At 45.7% G+C, this 17,465-nt stretch overlaps 1 protein-coding gene across 1 annotated transcript in view; it reads right to left on the bottom strand.

The window, feature by feature from the left end:
- The window catches only part of SERGEF (secretion regulating guanine nucleotide exchange factor), a 257,144-nt gene that overhangs the window by 183,403 nt on the left and 56,276 nt on the right, over positions 1-17,465 (bottom strand). The window contains exon 9 of the mRNA XM_077818328.1: positions 4,929-5,095. Coding sequence (XP_077674454.1) covers positions 4,929-5,095 — 167 coding nt within the window. The remainder of the gene's footprint in view (positions 1-4,928; positions 5,096-17,465) is intronic.

Raw genomic sequence — 17,465 nt, 5'->3', positions numbered from 1 at the left:
ATAACTGATTTTTCCATTCAATGCCTGAACTGAAAAATCCAAAAAAAGGATTGTTTAAAACAGAAATGGAATTTTTTGGTTTGCCAAATCATTTTGTTCAGGTCTAATTAAAACATTTTGAATATTGACTCAAAATGGCATTTCAAAAATGACTTTTTAAACAAAATGTCAACATTTTCTAAGTGAAATGTTGAAACAGTTTGTTTCAACATTTCCGGGGGGAAAAATTCAGTTTTGTTTCCAACCCCTCAAAAAATGCATTTTTCAACAAAATTTCTGTTCATCAAAACAATATCACCTGGCTCTACTCAGGATAAAGATTATATTATTTTTAAGAACTGTCTCCCAAACTGAACATTGGGAGTTAAGGTTAACTTCAATCTGTCCTTTCTTTTCCAATACTGCATTTGAATCAGTCCATCTGTATTCCTTTAAACTCTGCTCTCTTCTTAATGTTTTCTCCTAAACCTCCCTAGTCTCACTGAAAAGGGGCTACCTCAAAGCACAGATGTTTAACTCAGGCCTCTCCTTGAGGTGGCAACAGCAGGAAAGGCAGTCAAGTCAGCCATTGCTGCTTAATCTGTCAATTCTGAGGGGATGAAGATGGGCACTGATTATCTTGAATTCAAATTCCCAGGCTGAGAGTCTAACATTAGTGAAGGATAAACTGAACACAAGCACATGCAGGAGGATAGCTGGAGTCAAAAGGAAAAGCAGATGTTTACAACCATTCAATTCCCCAGGTCAGAGGTGAAGTTTGTTGCTGTTTATGAATTACTGTACATCTAGGTGTTGTCGCTTTCATTGATTTGGGTATTTAGAACCTACTTCCCTAAAGAACTACAAGCAACCAAACATCTTTACTATCTCAGGTACTCAGTGCCTTGCAATCTTTAATGTCACACCACTCCTAAGAGGTAGGGCAGTGTTATTATCCCCATTTTACAGATGAGAAACTCAGGGACAGAGAGAATAAATCACACAGGAAGCCTGTGGTGGAGCAGGAAATTTACTCCTGGGGGAATTCTGCACCACTGCACGTGTGCAGAATTCATGTCTCCCGCAGATTTCTTTGCTTTCCCGCAGAAAAATGACTTTGTGACAGGGAAGCAAAGGGAAGCTGCAAGAGCAGTCATGCACCATTCCCTAACTGTGCAGGTACATTGTTTCAGGCACTAAAGCAGCTGGCAGAGAGGTAAATCACCACAGGGATGTGGACACACCAGCCAGTGGCGCCTACCCTGAGCCGGGATCAGCAGCTAGTCATGGCTGGGCTGAAGGCAGAAAAGGACTGGGACTTCCCCTTCCCCTACAAGGAGTGGCTGGGGCTGTGTCAGACCCACTCCCAGAAACCTCCCCCAGCTGCAGGAAGCTCAGCATCCTCCCCTGCTTCCTGCCCCCATTGCTCCTCAACTGCAGGGGGAGGGGTCACTGTAGAGGAAGCTGCTCCCCCATCCACCCAACTCTCATGCATCTGGACCTCCCGTACTGAGACACCCCCGCCAAGCCTCACCCTGTAAACCCAGAACCCCCCTAGCCCTCCACACCTGAATCCCACCCCACTGAACCTCAACCTCTGCATCTGGAGCCCCCAGCACCCAGACCCCCCCTGCTGAGCCCTGACCTGGAAGCCCCAGCAGACTCCCATTGCCCCTGCACCTGGAAATCCCCACCCCCACAACGAACCTCTGTGCATCCAGATCCCCCACATCCAGACCCCGCACTGAGCTGCCTGCACCCAGATTGTCCCACACAGACTCCTCTCACCCCACACCTGGATCCCCCCACACTGAGCCCCTCCACACTTGGATCCTGCCTGGTTAAGCCTTCCTGCTCCACACTTGATGTGCCTGGTGCAGAGGGGCATGGCCCCAGGGTGTTTCTGGGGCAAACCCAGTCCTTGTACTGTGTCAGGGTCAGGTGCAGCCTCACCAATGAGTCCATGTCCCTGGGGTGGAAGGTGGGGAGGCTGCAGGGTAATCTCCCACCTCCGTGCACCAGTGGCCTGTGCTCCCCACTGCCATGCTGGAGCCGCTGCATTTATTTATTGACAAATAAAACTTGCAGATTTTTAAAATATTGTGTGCAGAATTTTTAATTTTTTGGAGCAGAATGCCCTCAGGAGTAGGAATTGAACTCAAGTTTTCTAAATCCCAGACAAGCACCCTATGTACTGCAACTTCCTTCTTCCCTCTGTCTGGTGTGGCGTTCACACTGCAATTTGCACTTGAAATTAAGACTTAAATCTTATAGGTAGACTGCAGACTCCACCTGAGTTCTGGCATCATTTGTTTTATTGTAACCTAACTGTTCAAAGCCATTCAGAGCTCTGCCCCTGGTCTTATTGGCTCTCGCTTCTTTTCCCATCATCCCATATCCCTGCTGCTGCAGCAGTGATGCTTGCTTTGACCACCCTTCTCCCACAACCGTCCTAAGGATGAATACGGATGAGGGCAGTTGAAGGAAGTTGAGGTGATTTTTACTCATCTTTTCTGTTGCAAGGGGTATAAAAATGGAATACAACTCCACCTTTCATGAATCACTTGTCTTCTTAAATAATAAGTTCCCACAGGGGAGAGGCTAGATCTTCCCATGAGTTTGTGCAACACCTAGCAAAATGGGACCCCAATCCTGACTGAGATCTCTACACGTTACCCATAATACATATAAAAGTTAACAGTAATAATGTTGTGCATGGTCTAGTGACTAGAGCAAAGGACTTTGAGCTAGGACTCAGTCTTTATTCCTGGTTCTGCCACTGACTTGCTGTGTGGTCTTACACAAGTCACTTTACTTTCTCGCCTCAGTCTACCCATAAAAATTAGGGTAATGATAGATATCACCTCATTGGGGTGTTGCAAGGCTTAATAGAGGTGTGTGACATGCTCTGAAATCCTGAGATGAAAAGCACTCTATAATAATATGTTGTATTGTTATTGTAGCACCCAGGAGCTATTGAACAAATTGCTAGTTTCATATTTTCCAAAGCCTTTACACTATCTGCAATTACACAAAGGTATAATTTGGTGCTTAAATAGATTATTTGTACAATATTTTCCCATGGACATTGTGACAAATGCCATGCTTTGGTAGCCTGGAATATTCAAAAACTATTGTAGTGAGATTCAACAGATGCTATGGATGCATGAGATAGTCAAAGACTATCAATATCAACTTTATAAATGTAGTATTTTTGTGGGCTGGCTTGCAGTCCTGGCTAAATGAGGAGATAGAAACATTTTCTATATGACCCAAAGTCATTTGCAGGGGGTGGGAGGAGAGAATGAAAATTCCTAGTGCCAGTAACTAGTCTGGGGAAGTTTCACTCCCCAGAGACAATAATATATACTGGTTCGATCTGCCAAAAAATGTCAAACTGTATGAAGAAACAGCTTCGATCTGGGGAGAAAGGTAATCATACACAATTCAAGAACTGATATAAAACTGTGACCGAGAGAGACAGACCCTGTGAAAAGGGCCTGAAGTACTCTGACCTTATCGGGATCTCCATGCAGAAGACGGATGACTGTCTGGTAAGCCAAGACCTGCATATAAGCTGTTTATTGTTTCTGAGGTATGATTCACTGGTAATGGTTTTGTTCTGAATAGTAGTTTGGTTTATAAAAGCAGGCGGTCATGGGTTATCCGTATCATTGCCCCTGAGAAAACAGGACTGCGGGCACTGAACTAAAGTCAGACCTGCTGAGGTAATCACAATGAATCACACAAGTCTGCAGTCCAACTCCCTGGTCTATAGGGAGTGGATAGCAGGATCCCACCCGAAGAAAAGTGATAGCTTGAGGATAGAGCCCTAAGTGTAGTCACCCAAGAAGATCATAAAGGGGTGCAGTTCCTCTGGGGACTGTGACAATCATTCCTGGAAAAACTCTCCACGTTCTAAAATGGTAATGCTACTGAAGATATTGGCTATTACCAAGATTTTCATGTTTAACAATAACTCCAGCTTTTGTTCTACAGGACCTAATGATCTCCAGGAATTTTGAGATTTGCACTGTTTGATTTAGTACAGAAGGCTAGTTTTCCGCCAAATCTTTCTATTGCAGTGGCTGCAGCACCAAGTACTCCTTAAACAGTGTCAAATTTTCCACGCTCTTTCCTTTGTTAACAGTTTAACTCTGACTCCTGTAAGTCTCACTGCTCAGTTTCCTCAAAAATAAGTCTACTACTCTTTTCCAAAGTCCTTGTTGATGGCATGGATGTCCAACCTCTGAGAAATTCTCTATCATTTAGGGCCTGAACTAAAGCCCACTGAAGTCAATGGGAGTCTTTCCATTGATGTCAAGGGACTATGAATCATGCGCTTAGAGATCTTCAATTCCATTCAAATGACAGTCTACTTCTCATACTGTGTAACTTCATTTTTTCCAGTTATACTAATTTATTTGTTCCTTCTGGATTCAGCTGCCCACTAAAGGAAGGTTGTTTCTCATTTCAAAACTAAAAACACTACTGCCTTAAGAGTGAAACCCAATATGAACAACACTGTGTGAAGTGCGGGAAGATCACGGGTTAAACTGTAGCATATTCAGATTTCTTCAGAAGAAAGCAACACTGAAAATGGTAAGGGTCATACCTAATCTGTAACACAGTATTACAGCAGCAACTACTTCCTTTTCAAATTTGACATCTAAAGAAGATACCAAATCTAAAGCCATCTTTTTGCTAATGAAAACTCCAATCCCTCACTCACAGCTTCTACCTAAGAACAAACTTGCTTCAGAACACAATGATTATTTAAGAATTACAAATAATTGAATCAAATTAAATTCGGAGTACTTGAGTGGGAGGGAAGGGCTGTTTTTGCTTCATTTTGAAGAACGTTTTTTCAGGCGATCATTCTGAGCATCTTGACTTGTGCAAAGAGGGGCAATTCTAAAGCTGAGAAAAGGACACATTTTTTCCCTTACCTCAGATGCTCCAGCGAGGCAAGGCACTGAAACCGGCACATTAGACAACTGCTCCACATGTTCTTCAGATGATCTCTGCACCTCCTGTCTTTGTCCATCGTGAACCACTGCACTCCTTCCGAGTTGCCCATAGTCTGCTCTACCCCACGTGAAGACCTTGCCAGTATCTAAATACAAACACACAGTGTGGGTTATTTCTCCATTGCAGCCAGACAATATTTGGAACGCTAATTTCAAAACTAGAACAGTCGACTCTATGTACTGTTTACTGCACCCTACTTAAAAGCTCACAGAACACAACAGTGAAAAAGTGAGGAATCTACTTACTCTTTGGCGCATGATGGGAGAAAAGGTATTAAAATGTAGCTGAGAAACTCATTGCAATTACCCAAACTTCAGCATTTAGTTTTCAAACAAAAATGCCATGTCTGATGAGGCATGGATTGTACATGGAATTGTCTCAGGAAATCTGCATCCTCTAGATGTGCTGTATAGAATTTGTATACTTATTTGTTTTACAAAAGAAACCTTTTTGTTTTGTTTTAAGAGACACGCACATAAAATAGCTTACGTTAAATTCCAAGAGATTTTCCTTCCTTCCCAGTATTTGGCACAGGAACATCCTGTGTCCCTGTATTTAATATAAGGTTTATGTCTTCTTCAGAGAAGATACCTTCTGCCAAAAACTTCCGTTAGCTGCAGAATAATGGTTTGTTCTGCATGGTAACCGATGATGGGGGAATGGTGCTACAAGATGCTCGGGGTGTCCCTAGCCTCTGATTGCCTGAAGCTGAGAGTGGATGACAGGGGATGGATCACTCAATGATTGCCTGTTCTGTTCATTCCCTCCGAAGCACCTGGCATTGGCCACTGCTGGAAGACAAGATTCTGGGCTAGCAGGACCACTGATCTCACCCAGTATGGTTATTTTTATGTTCACAATCATTATTAAACATTTTAAATATATTGATTTGTTTGGTAGGAAACAGAATTTTGTCCCCCCTCCCCTACCCCAAGAAAAGTTTATTTTAAATAATGTCAGCAGAGTTTAGTTCCCTTCCATGCTGCAGTACATTGGGCCCATTACTATGGAGCTCCTGCTCTAAGCCCTGGTCTACTCTAGGACTTTAGGTCGAATTTAGCAGCATTAAATCGATGTAAACCTGCACCTGTCCACACGATGAAGCCCTTTATTTCGACTTAAAGGGCTCTTAAAATCGATTTCCTTACTCCACCCCTGACAAGTGGATTAGCGCTTAAATCGGCCTTGCTGGCTCGAATTTGGGGTAATGTGGACACAATTTGACGGTATTGGCCTCCGGGAGCTATCCCAGAGTGCTCCATTGTGACCGCTCTGGACAGCACTCTCAACTCAGATGCACTGGCCAGGTAGACAGGAAAAGAACCGTGAACTTTTGAATCTCATTTCCTGTTTGGCCAGCGTGGCAAGCTGCAGGTGACCATGCAGAGCTCATCAGCAGAGGTGACCATGATGGAGTCCCAGAATCGCAAAAGAGCTCCAGCATGGACCGAACGGGAGGTACAGGATCTGATCGCTGTATGGGGAGAGGAATCCGTACTATCAGAACTCCGTTCCAGTTTTCGAAATGCCAAAACCTTTGTCAAAATCTCCCAGGGCATGAAGGACAGAGGCCATAACAGGGACCCGAAGCAGTGACGCGTGAAATTGAAGGAGCTGAGGCAAGCCTACCAGAAAACCAGAGAGGCGAATGGCCGCTCCGGGTCAGAGCCCCAAACATGCCGCTTCTATGATGAGCTGCATGCCATTTTAGGGGGTTCAGCCACCACTACCCCAGCCGTGTTGTTTGACTCCTTCAATGGAGATGGAGGCAATACGGAAGCAGGTTTTGGGGATGAAGAAGATGAGGAGGAGGAGGTTGTAGATAGCTCACAGCAAGCAAGCGGAGAAACCGGTTTTCCCGACAGCCAGGAACTGTTTCTCACCCTGGACCTGGAGCCAGTACCCCCCGAACCCACCCAAGGCTGCCTCCTGGACCCGGCAGGCGGAGAAGGGATCTCTGGTGAGTGTACCTTTTAAAATACTATACATGGTTTAAAAGCAAGCATGTGAAAGGATTACTTTGCCCTGGCATTCGCGGCTCTCCTGGATGTACTCCCAAAGCCTTTGCAAAAGGTTTCTGAGGAGGGCAGTCTTATTGCGTCCTTCATGGTAGGACACTTTACCACTCCAGGCCAGTAACATGTACTCGGGAATCATTGTACAACAAAGCATTGCAGTGTATGTTTGCTGGCGTTCAAACAACATCTGTTCTTTATCTCTCTGTGTTATCCTCAGGAGAGTGAGATATTATTCATGGTCTCCTGGTTGAAATAGAGTGCTTTTCTTCAGGGGACACTCAGAGGAGCCCATTCCTGCTGGGCTGTTTGCCTGTGGCTAATCAGAAATGTTCCCCGCTGTTAGCCACAGGGAGGGGGGAAGGTTGAGGGGGCAGCCACACAGTGGGGGGAGGCAAAATGCGACCTTGTAATGAAAGCACATGTGCTATGTATGTAATGTTAACAGCAAGGTTTACCCTGAAAGAGTGTAGCCACTGTTTTATAAAATGTGTCTTTTTAAATACCACTGTCCCTTTTTTTTTCTCCACCAGCTGCATGTGTTTCAATGATCACAGGATCTTCTCCTTCCCAGAGGCTAGTGAAGCTTAGAAAGAAAAAAAAGCGCACTCGAGATGAAATGTTCTCCGAGCTCATGCTGTCCTCCCACACTGACAGAGCACAGACGAATGCGTGGAGGCAAATAATGTCAGAGTGCAGGAAAGCACAAAATGACCGGGAGGAGAGGTGGCGGGCTGAAGACAGGGCTGAAGCTCAAATGTGGCGGCAGAGTGATGAGAGGAGGTAGGATTCAATGCTGAGGCTGCTGGAGGACCAAACCAGTATGCTCCAGTGTATGGTTGAGCTGCAGCAAAGGCAGCTGGAGCACAGACTGCCACTACAGCCCCTGTGTAACCAACCACCCTCCTCCCCAAGTTCCATAGCCTCCACACCCAGATGCCCAAGAACGCGGTGGGGGGGCCACCGGCCAACCAGCCACTCCGCCACAGAGGACTGCCCACAAAAAAGAAGGCTGGCATTCAATAAATTTTAAAGTTGTAAACTTTTAAAGTGCTGTGTGGCATTTTCCTTCCCTCCTCCATCACCCCTCCTGGGCTACCTTGGTAGTCATCCCCCTATTTGTGTGATGAATGAATAAAGAATGCATGAATGTGAAGCAACAATGACTTTATTGCCTCTGCAAGCGGTGATTGAAGGGAGGAGGGGAGGGTGGTTAGCTTACAGGGAAGTAGAGTGAACCAAGGGGCGGGGGGTTTCATCAAGGAGAAACAAACAGAACTTTCACACCGTAGCTTGGCCAGTCATGAAACTAGTTTTTAAAGCTTCTCTGATGCGTACCGCACCCTCCTGTGCTCTTCTAACCACCCTAGTGTCTGGCTGCGCGGAACCAGCAGCCAGGCAATTTGCCTCAACCTCCCACCCCGCCATAAACGTCTCCCCTTTACTCTCACAGATATTGTGGAGCACATGGCAAGCAGTAATAACAGTGGGAATATTGGTTTCGCTGAGGTCTAAGCGAGTCAGTAAACTGCGCCAGCGCGCCTTTAAACGTCCAAATGCACATTCTACCACCATTCTGCACTTGCTCAGCCTGTAGTTGAACAGCTCCTGACTACTGTCCAGGCTGCCTGTGTACGGCTTCATGAGCCATGGCATTAAGGGGTAGGCTGGGTCCCCAAAGATACATATAGGCATTTCAACATCCCCAACAGTTATTTTCTGGTCTGGGAATAAAGTCCCTTCCTGCAGCTTTTGAAACAGACCAGAGTTCCTGAAGATGCAAGCGTCATGTACCTTTCCCGGACATCCCACGTTGGTGTTGGTGAAACGTCCCTTGTGATCCACCAGAGCTTACAGCACTATTGAAAAGTACCCCTTGCAGTTTATGTACTCGGCGGCTTGGTGCTCCGGTGCCAAGATAGGGATATGGGTTCCGTCTATGGCCCACCACAGTTACGGAATCCCATTGCAGCAAAGCCATCCACTATGACCTGCACATTTCCCAGGGTCACTACCCTTGATATCAGCAGATCTTTGATTGCGTGGGCTACTTGCATCACAGCAGCCCCAACAGTAGATTTGCCCACTCCAAATTGATTCCCAACTGACCGGTAGCTGTCTGGCGTTCCAAGCTTCCACAGGGCTATCGCCACTCGCTTCTCAACTGTGAGGGCTGCTCTCATCTTGGTATTCATGCGCCTCAGGGCAGGGAAAAGCAAGTCACAAAGTTCCATGAAAGTGCCCTTACGCATGCGAACGTTTCGCAGCCACTGGGAATCGTCCCAGACCTGCAACACTATGCGGTCCCACCAGTCTGTGCTTGTTTCCCGAGCCCAGAATCGGCGTTCCACAGCATGAACCTGCCCCATTAGCACCATGATGCATGCATTGGCAGGGCTCATGCTTTCAGAGAAATCTGTGTCCATGTCCTGATCACTCACGTGACCGTGCTGACATCGCCTCCTCGCCCGGTATCGCTTTACCAGGTTCCGGTGCTGCATATACTGCTGGATAATGCGTGTGGTGTTTAATGTGCTCCTAATTGCCAAAGTGAGCTGAGCGGCCTCCATGCTTGCCTTGGTATGGCGTCCGCACAGAAAAAAGGCGTGGAACGATTGTCTGCCGTTGCTCTGACAGAGGGAGGGGCGACTGACGACATGGCTTACAGGGTTGGCTTCAGGGAGCTAAAATCAACAAAGGGGGTGGCTTTACATCAAGGAGTATTTCAGACAGGACTTCATGGAGGGTTCCAATAAGAAATGGTGCACCTAAGTTATTGTTCTTATTGGAACAAGGAGGTTAGCCTGGCCTCTGATTGATACATGGCTAGATTTACCTCGCTGCATCTTCTCTGTGAGTGACTGCAGTGTGACCTAGAGGAATGAGTCCCCTAGACGGGGGGGGGCGGGGGGAAGCAAATGAATACAAAACAAATCTGGTCTATTTCTTGTTTTGATCCACTCCATCTAACTTTTACATCTTTGGCTGGCAGCAGACGGTGCAGAAGGACTGCATGCCATCCACATCTCATGGCTGCTCGGCAGAAGATGGTACAGTACAACTGCTAGCAGTCCGTATCGCCTGCCTGCTCATCATAAGACGGTTCAATAGGACTGACTGCACGACTAAAGAGAATGACCTGGTCAAGTCACTCCAAATTTAGTCCCTGTGCCCACGTCTGCCCAGGCGCTCCCAGCCGACATGGCCAGGAGCACCTCGGACACGACAAGAACGGCTACAGTCGTATTGCACCGTCTGCTGCCACAAGGCAATGGGTTGCTGCTACTGTGTAGCAATGCTGTACCGCGTCTGCCAGCACCCAGGAGACATACGGTGACGGTTACCTGAGCGGGCTCCATGCTTGCCGTGGTATGGCGTCTGCACAGGTAACTCAGGAAAAAAGGCGCGAAATGATTGTCTGCCCTTGCTTTCACGGAGGCAGGGAGGGAAGGGTGGCCTGACAATATGTACCCAGAACCACGCGCGACAATGTTTTAGCCCCATCAGGCATTGGGATCTCAACCCAGAATTCCAATGGGCAGCGGAGACTGCGGGAACTGTGGGATAGCTATCCACAGTGCAATGCTCCGGAAGTCGACTCTAGCCTCGGTACTGTGGAAGCACTCCGCCGAGTTAATGCACTTAATGCACTTAGAGCATTTTCTCTGGGGACACACACACTCGAATATATAAAACCGATTTCTAAAAACCGACTTCTATAAATTCGACCTTATTCCGTAGTGTAGACATACCCTAAGCATAGACTTCTTAATGTATATAGCACTGTAACGGCATCAGCACCTGCCTCTCACGAGCACCACCTTTCTGTGAACCTGCTTTTCTTTCAGTTCTTACAATGGGGTGGCACCCCCGGCCGATGCTTCTTTCAGCAGGTCTTCAATGACTCAGCCCTCTGGCCAAGTCACACACACTGCCCGCCCCCACCTTCTAGGGTATACAGTCCCTAGTTCTTTCTCACAGCACTGGTATGGTGCCATAGCAGCAAGGCTTCTTTCCTGGAGACAACTGCCCTTTTTAACAGACCAGCAGGGCCCATCTCAGTACTTTCACCTGGTCTGGCTAGGTCCTGGGCTCAGTACCCTGAACTCAGCCTGCCTGCACTGATCTGTCCACAGTCCTGCTGCTCTTCCAGCTAGCCAGGCACCTCATCCTCTCTCTTCAAGCTCCCTGCAGCAACTGACTGCTTTGTCTCTGCTGGTTCCTTTTATATGGGCCTTCTGACCCTTGATTGGTCACGCCAGCAGCCCCTCTGATTGGCTGCTCCCCTGCAGCCACTCTAGGCTGCTTGGAGGACTTCTCCTTTGCTCTTTTCTGGGGCAGGGCCTCCAGACCTAGTCAATCCTGTCACAAGCACTTACATAGAGCTTTTCACCTTTAACTCTCAAACTGCTTTATAAATGAAGCTAAGTATCATTAACCTCATTTTCTCATTCTACAGATGAAGCGAATGGACCTCCATAGGTGGAGGCAGTCAGACTTGGATTCAGGCCCTATGAGTATGTCTACACTGCAGCTGGGAGTCTTCTTCCTGGCACGGGTAGATATACGCACACTGGCTTTGCTCAAACTAGCATCCTAAAAATAGCAACGTAGCTACAGCAGTGTCAAGGTTCCTCCCCCACTCTGAACTCTAGGGTACAGATGTGGGGACCTGCATGAAAAACCTCCTAAGCTTATCTTTACCAGCTTAGGTCAAAACTTCCCCAAGGTACAAAGTATTCCACCCGTTGTCCTTGGAATGGCCGCTACCACCACCAAACTAATACTGGTTACTGGGGAAGAGCTGTTTGGACGCGTCTTTCCCCCCAAAATACTTCCCAAAACCTTGCACCCCACTTCCTGGACAAGGTTTGGTAAAAAGCCTCACCAATTTGCCTAGGTGACTACAGACCCAGACCCTTGGATCTTAAGAACAATGAACAATCCTCCCAACACTTGCACCCCCCCTTTCCTGGGAAATGTTGGATAAAAAGCCTCACCAATTTGCATAGGTGACCACAGACCCAAACCCTTGGATCTGAGAACAATGAAAAAACATTCAGTTTTTTACAAGAAGACTTTTAATAGAAAATAGAAGTAAATAGAAATGAAGAAATCCCCCCTGTAAAATCAGGATGGTAGATATCTTACAGGGTAATTAGATTAGAAAACATAGAGAACCCCTCTAGGCAAAACCTTAAGTTACAAAAAAGATACACAGACAGAAATAGTTATTCTATTCAGCACAATTCTTTTCTCAGCCATTTAAAGAAATCATAATCTAACACATACCTAGCTAGATTACTTACTAAAAGTTCTAAGACTCCATTCCTGGTCTATCCCTGGCCAAGACCAGCATACAGACAGACACAGACCCTTTGTTTCTCTCCCTCCTCCCAGCTTTTGAAAGTATCTTGTCTCCTCATTGGTCATTTTGGTCAGGTGCCAGCAAGGTTACCTTTAGCTTCTTAACCCTTTACAGGTGAGAGGAGCTTTCCCCTGGCCAGGAGGGATTTCAAAGGGGTTTACCCTTCCCTTTATATTTATGACAAGCAGTATGGGTGGCTTCCTGGGCTTGCTGCCCGACTACACATGCAGGGCATCGGGCAGGTTGAAATAGTGCACTATCTTGAGCACACCTAGTGTGTCTGTCTACATACACTTGGAAGCACACTCCCCACTGCAGTGTAGACATACCCTTATGAAGGAGCTTTTTTTAAGTGTTAAACTGTGTCTACAACAGTTGCACAGTCATATTCATAAACAGGTTAGCTAATATTTTTTCAAATATGATCCATTTAACTAGTCTAGACATACTCTAGTTGCCAGTCAGCTAAAATCCCTGTAATCATCTTTATTATTTCTTAAGGTTTTTTTTTCAATTAGATGGTGGTGGGTGTGACACCGTACCCCATATTCTTCATAGTTGTATGATTATGATACGATTATGACATAATTATGATGCATTTTGTAGAAGATATGTCTTGTCGGGTGTCTATGGAAAAGTTACGATATGCTGAATATGATTATCCTATTTGTGTGCATGTATCATTTTTGTATCCGACGTTAGGAGTATTGACTATGTATCTGTATTTCAAATGTGCCTATTCCGGTTAACACCCACAACTAGCCAATCAGGTACAACAATGATGAAGCCAGACAGTGCTAATGGCTCATCAACAAAGACAATGGACCATGGAAGAGCTTAGCCTTCCTGCAAACATTTCAGCCAGCCTGTAAGTAATGGCTGCTATGACTCAGAAGAGCATGCAAGGGCATGTGACCAGACCACATGACACTGAACTCCATGTTGGTACATGTATTTTCCACAGATTGGGAACTGAGTTTGGAACAAAGACTTCCCACCATATGGAGAAGCTTTCATAGACTATCAGGGTTGAAAGGGATCTCAGGAGGTCATCTAGTCCAACCCCCTGCTCAAAGCAGGACCAATCCCCAATTTTTGCCCCAGATCCCTAAATGGCCCCCTCAAGGATTGAACTCCCAACCCTAGGTTTAGCAGGCCAATGCTCAAACCACTGAGCTATCCCTCCCCCCTATATAAGGTGGGGTATGACATTATCTCAGGGCCTCACTCCCCACACAAGAGAACTCCTGGAAACACCTGAGGAACAAGGACTGAACAGGGGGAAGTGCTGGTCCCAGGCTAAAGGGATTTCTAGTCCGTGTATGGAAACTTGGTGGACTGCTTATATCAGTCAGGGTGAGAAGCTGCTAATTCATATCCAATCTATCTAGTATGGTAGGCTTAGTTTGCGTTTTTGTTTATTTGCTAGGTAAACTTCTTTGATCTGTTCGCTATCACTTATGTGGTTTGAGCATTGGCCTGCTAAACCCAGGGTTGTGAGTTCAATCCTTGAAGGAACCATTTAGGAATCTGGGGCAAAAATTGGGGATTGGTCCTGCTTTGAGCAGGGGGTTGGACTAGATGATCTCCTGAGGTCCCTTCCAACCCTGATATTCTATGATTCTATAATCACTTAAAAATCTATCTTTTGTAATTAATAAACTTGTTTTATCTAAACCAGTGTGCCTTTAAGTGAAGTGTCTGGGGAAAATCTCAGCTCTGTGACAAAAGGCTGTTGCATATCTTTCCCACATCGAGGGGAAAGTGAACTTTATTAATGAGTTAACACGGTACAGATCCCTGTGCAGTGCAAGATGGTATAATTTTGGGTTTATACTCCAGCAAGGGTGCATGGTGGAGGAGCTGAGAAATTGGCTGTTGTCTCCTGCCTGTCTTTGAGTGGCTTAGGTAAAGCACTCAGGTAGCCCAGTTTGGATGTGTGGCACCACCAGCTATCACGCTGGGTGATAAAAGGGCCTGGAGAGGCTGGCTGGATTCTCCAACAAAGCAGTGTGAGTTAGACCAGACCAGCTGGGGGATTAGGGGGCACAGCAGTTCCCACAGCTCCTAGACTGCACCCCAGGGGTGACAACCCATCACAGTGGGTTTATAGTAAGCATGCTTGTCATGATTGAAACCTGTTTGCCTTTTCTTAAATAGACTAAAGGATGCAAGAAACCTTAACGGGGCAAGTCCAGATCAAATTAGATCATTCTAGAGAAAAATGCAAAGGCAGTTGGTAAGACAAAGAAAATCCCTACAGTACTGCTGCTTTGATACACACCTGAAACATTTTTAGCAAGTATATTTTTTAACATATGGTATATCCTAATAAACAATCTGATACTAAGGGCTAGTCTACACTAGAAAAGTTTTGCTGGTCTAGCTATTCCACCAGTTCTATATGGGCAAACCCTCCTAGTGAAGACACTGGCTTTTGCTGGTACAGCTTATGCCCGTTCCCCCAAACAAAATCAGCTACACCAGAAAAAACACTTTTTTTACAACTGCGTCTACAATTGGGCTTTTGCCAACATAAAAATCTCCTTAAAAAAAAAATCACAACCCAAACCATTATTATACTGGTAAAAACTTTAAGTATAGACCTGGATTTAGGCTCTGATCCTACAATTGACAGTACACAGTCGACTACTGTCCCCCACGCAGAGTCTCATTCACTGTAATGCTAAGCAAGGGAAGAGCCTTTCACCCACATGCGATCACCTGCAGGATTGGTCGCAAAGGCCCTGATCCTACAAACACACACCTGCTTAAACTCTGCTGCTGCGACTAGCATCAATGAGACTTAAGCACAGACTTAAGCAACAGCAATGTTGGCCATAGACAGGAAGAACAACAATATTTAGTTCTTAGAAAATGCTTTTTATCCACAGATCTCACTGTGCTTTACAAAGCAAGGAAAGTAGGGCTAGCTCTAGCTAAACATCTAGTTACTTATATGTGAGGCTAAGATTATGTCACAGAGGTCACGGAATGCGTGACTTCCAAAGACCTCCATGACGTTTTCTGCTTCAGTTACGGCAGGCGACGGGTGGGTCCCGCAGCTCCCAGCCACCGCCACAGGCAGTTCCCAGCCACCATGGGCAGCAGGGGGACCCCAGCACTCTCAGCCACCCTGAGTAGCGAGGGGGGACCCCAGAGCTGCAGCAGCAGTGAGTGCTGGACCCCCCTTCTTCACCACTTTGTCACAGTTAATTTTAGTTAAAAAGTCAGGGGCAGGTCACGGGCTACCATGATTTTTGTTTATTGCCCATGACCTGTCTGTGACTTTTACTAAATATAACCATGACAAAATCTAAGCCTTATTTATATGACCCACATCACCACAATATCTAAGCATGACAGAGTATTTAAAAATACAAATTGAAACAACAGCAACAACAATACCTTCTCTTTTTCATTCCCACCTGTAGGGAAAACAGCTTGATTAGTTGATAGGGGGTTATTTATGTGTGTGTGCAGAACTTATTATAGGAAAAGTAAGTCAAACAAATTAGTTCTGCATTTACAGGAAGTTATTCAAAGGCACAAAGGTCAGTTAGGCACCCAATTCTCTCCATCTTAGTTCTGAAAGTGGTTAATTCTGTGTCAGTCTTAACTTCCATGGGAATGAGTTCCATAGTCTCACTTCAGAGCGTCTTGGAAACATCCCAGATCTGGCCACTGGCACAAACTGGATCTTATCATCATAAGGCGTACCAACCTTAACACCGTCCTCATTACCCGCAGTTATCAAAGTGCTGAGTGCGACCAGACCATTCTCTGGTATGCAGAGAAAGAACCAAAGAAAATACACAGATCTAAAGAAAAAGGATGTCCTCGTACCAACATTAGTGCCATTGAGGACTAAGAAAAGTCACAGCAGTACAAGAACATACTCCAGCAAGCCCTTGACTCCAGTCATTGTGCCATAAGAGCCCAGCTGAAGTGGGAGCAACTGAAGAACACAATCTATGATGCAGCTGGCTGGCTGTCTTTGAGAAGAAGGAAAATAAGACCAACAACTGACTTAGCACACATCCCAATGTGTTGACACCAGTCTTGGATTTCATACGCACAGCCCAAATCAACTACAAGAGAGACCCACATGAAAAAACCTTACAAGCACTAAGAGTGGCAAGAACCAAGGTACAACAAACTGCTCGACGCTGCACCAATGACTATTGGCTGCACTTACGAAAAAGCATCCAAGTAGCAGCTGATGCAGGCAACCTCAGAAACAAGCATAATGGGATCAAGAAAGCCTTGGGTCCAACATCAAAGAAGACAGCCCATTGAAATCAAGAAGAGGGGAAACAATCAACAACTATACCAAGCAGATGTATCGCTGGGTAGAACACTACTCTGAGCTTTACTCTCTTGAAAATATTGTTACAGACACAGTCATCAAAAACCAGCCTATTATGAACCAACTCAACGATGAACCAACGGTCGAGGAGCTTATCCTTGCCATAGATGGCCTCCCCAATGAAAAGGCCCCCAGAAAAGACTGCATACTGTTAGAGGTCATAAAATGCGAAAAACCTATTCTTCTGCAACATCTTCATGAGTTGCTCTGCCTATGATGGGAAGAAGGCAAAATACCACAAGAAATGAGAGATGCCAATATCATCACTCTCTATAAAAACAAGGATGACAGGAGCAACTGTAACAACTATCATGGCATATCCCTTCTTAGTATTATGGGAAAAGCCTTTGCCCGAGTCAGACCCTTGCAGAAAGAATCTATCCTGAATCACAGTATGGCTTCAGAGCTGAAAGGCCTACTATTGACATGATCGTCTCACTGAGAAAACTGCAAGAGAAATACAGAGAACAAAAAAAAGCCCCTCTACATAGTCTTCATCAACGTCACAAAGGCTTTTGATCTTGTCAATTAGAGGCAGACTATTTGTGCTTTGACAACTCTCTCCCCAAGCTCTTAAGCATGATTCGATCCTTCCGTGAAAATATGTATGGCACAGTTCAATACAATGGCTCAGTCTCTGAAGCTTTCAGATTCGTAGCAGAGTTAAGCAAGGCTGTGTACTTTCCCCAACTCTGTTTGGGAT

Source organism: Eretmochelys imbricata, chromosome 6, assembly GCF_965152235.1.
Source record: "Eretmochelys imbricata isolate rEreImb1 chromosome 6, rEreImb1.hap1, whole genome shotgun sequence".
In the NCBI taxonomy this organism is placed as follows: Eukaryota; Metazoa; Chordata; order Testudines; family Cheloniidae; genus Eretmochelys; species Eretmochelys imbricata.
Note: the sequence above shows the minus strand (reverse complement) of the source record. Positions and strands in the feature narration are given on the sequence as shown.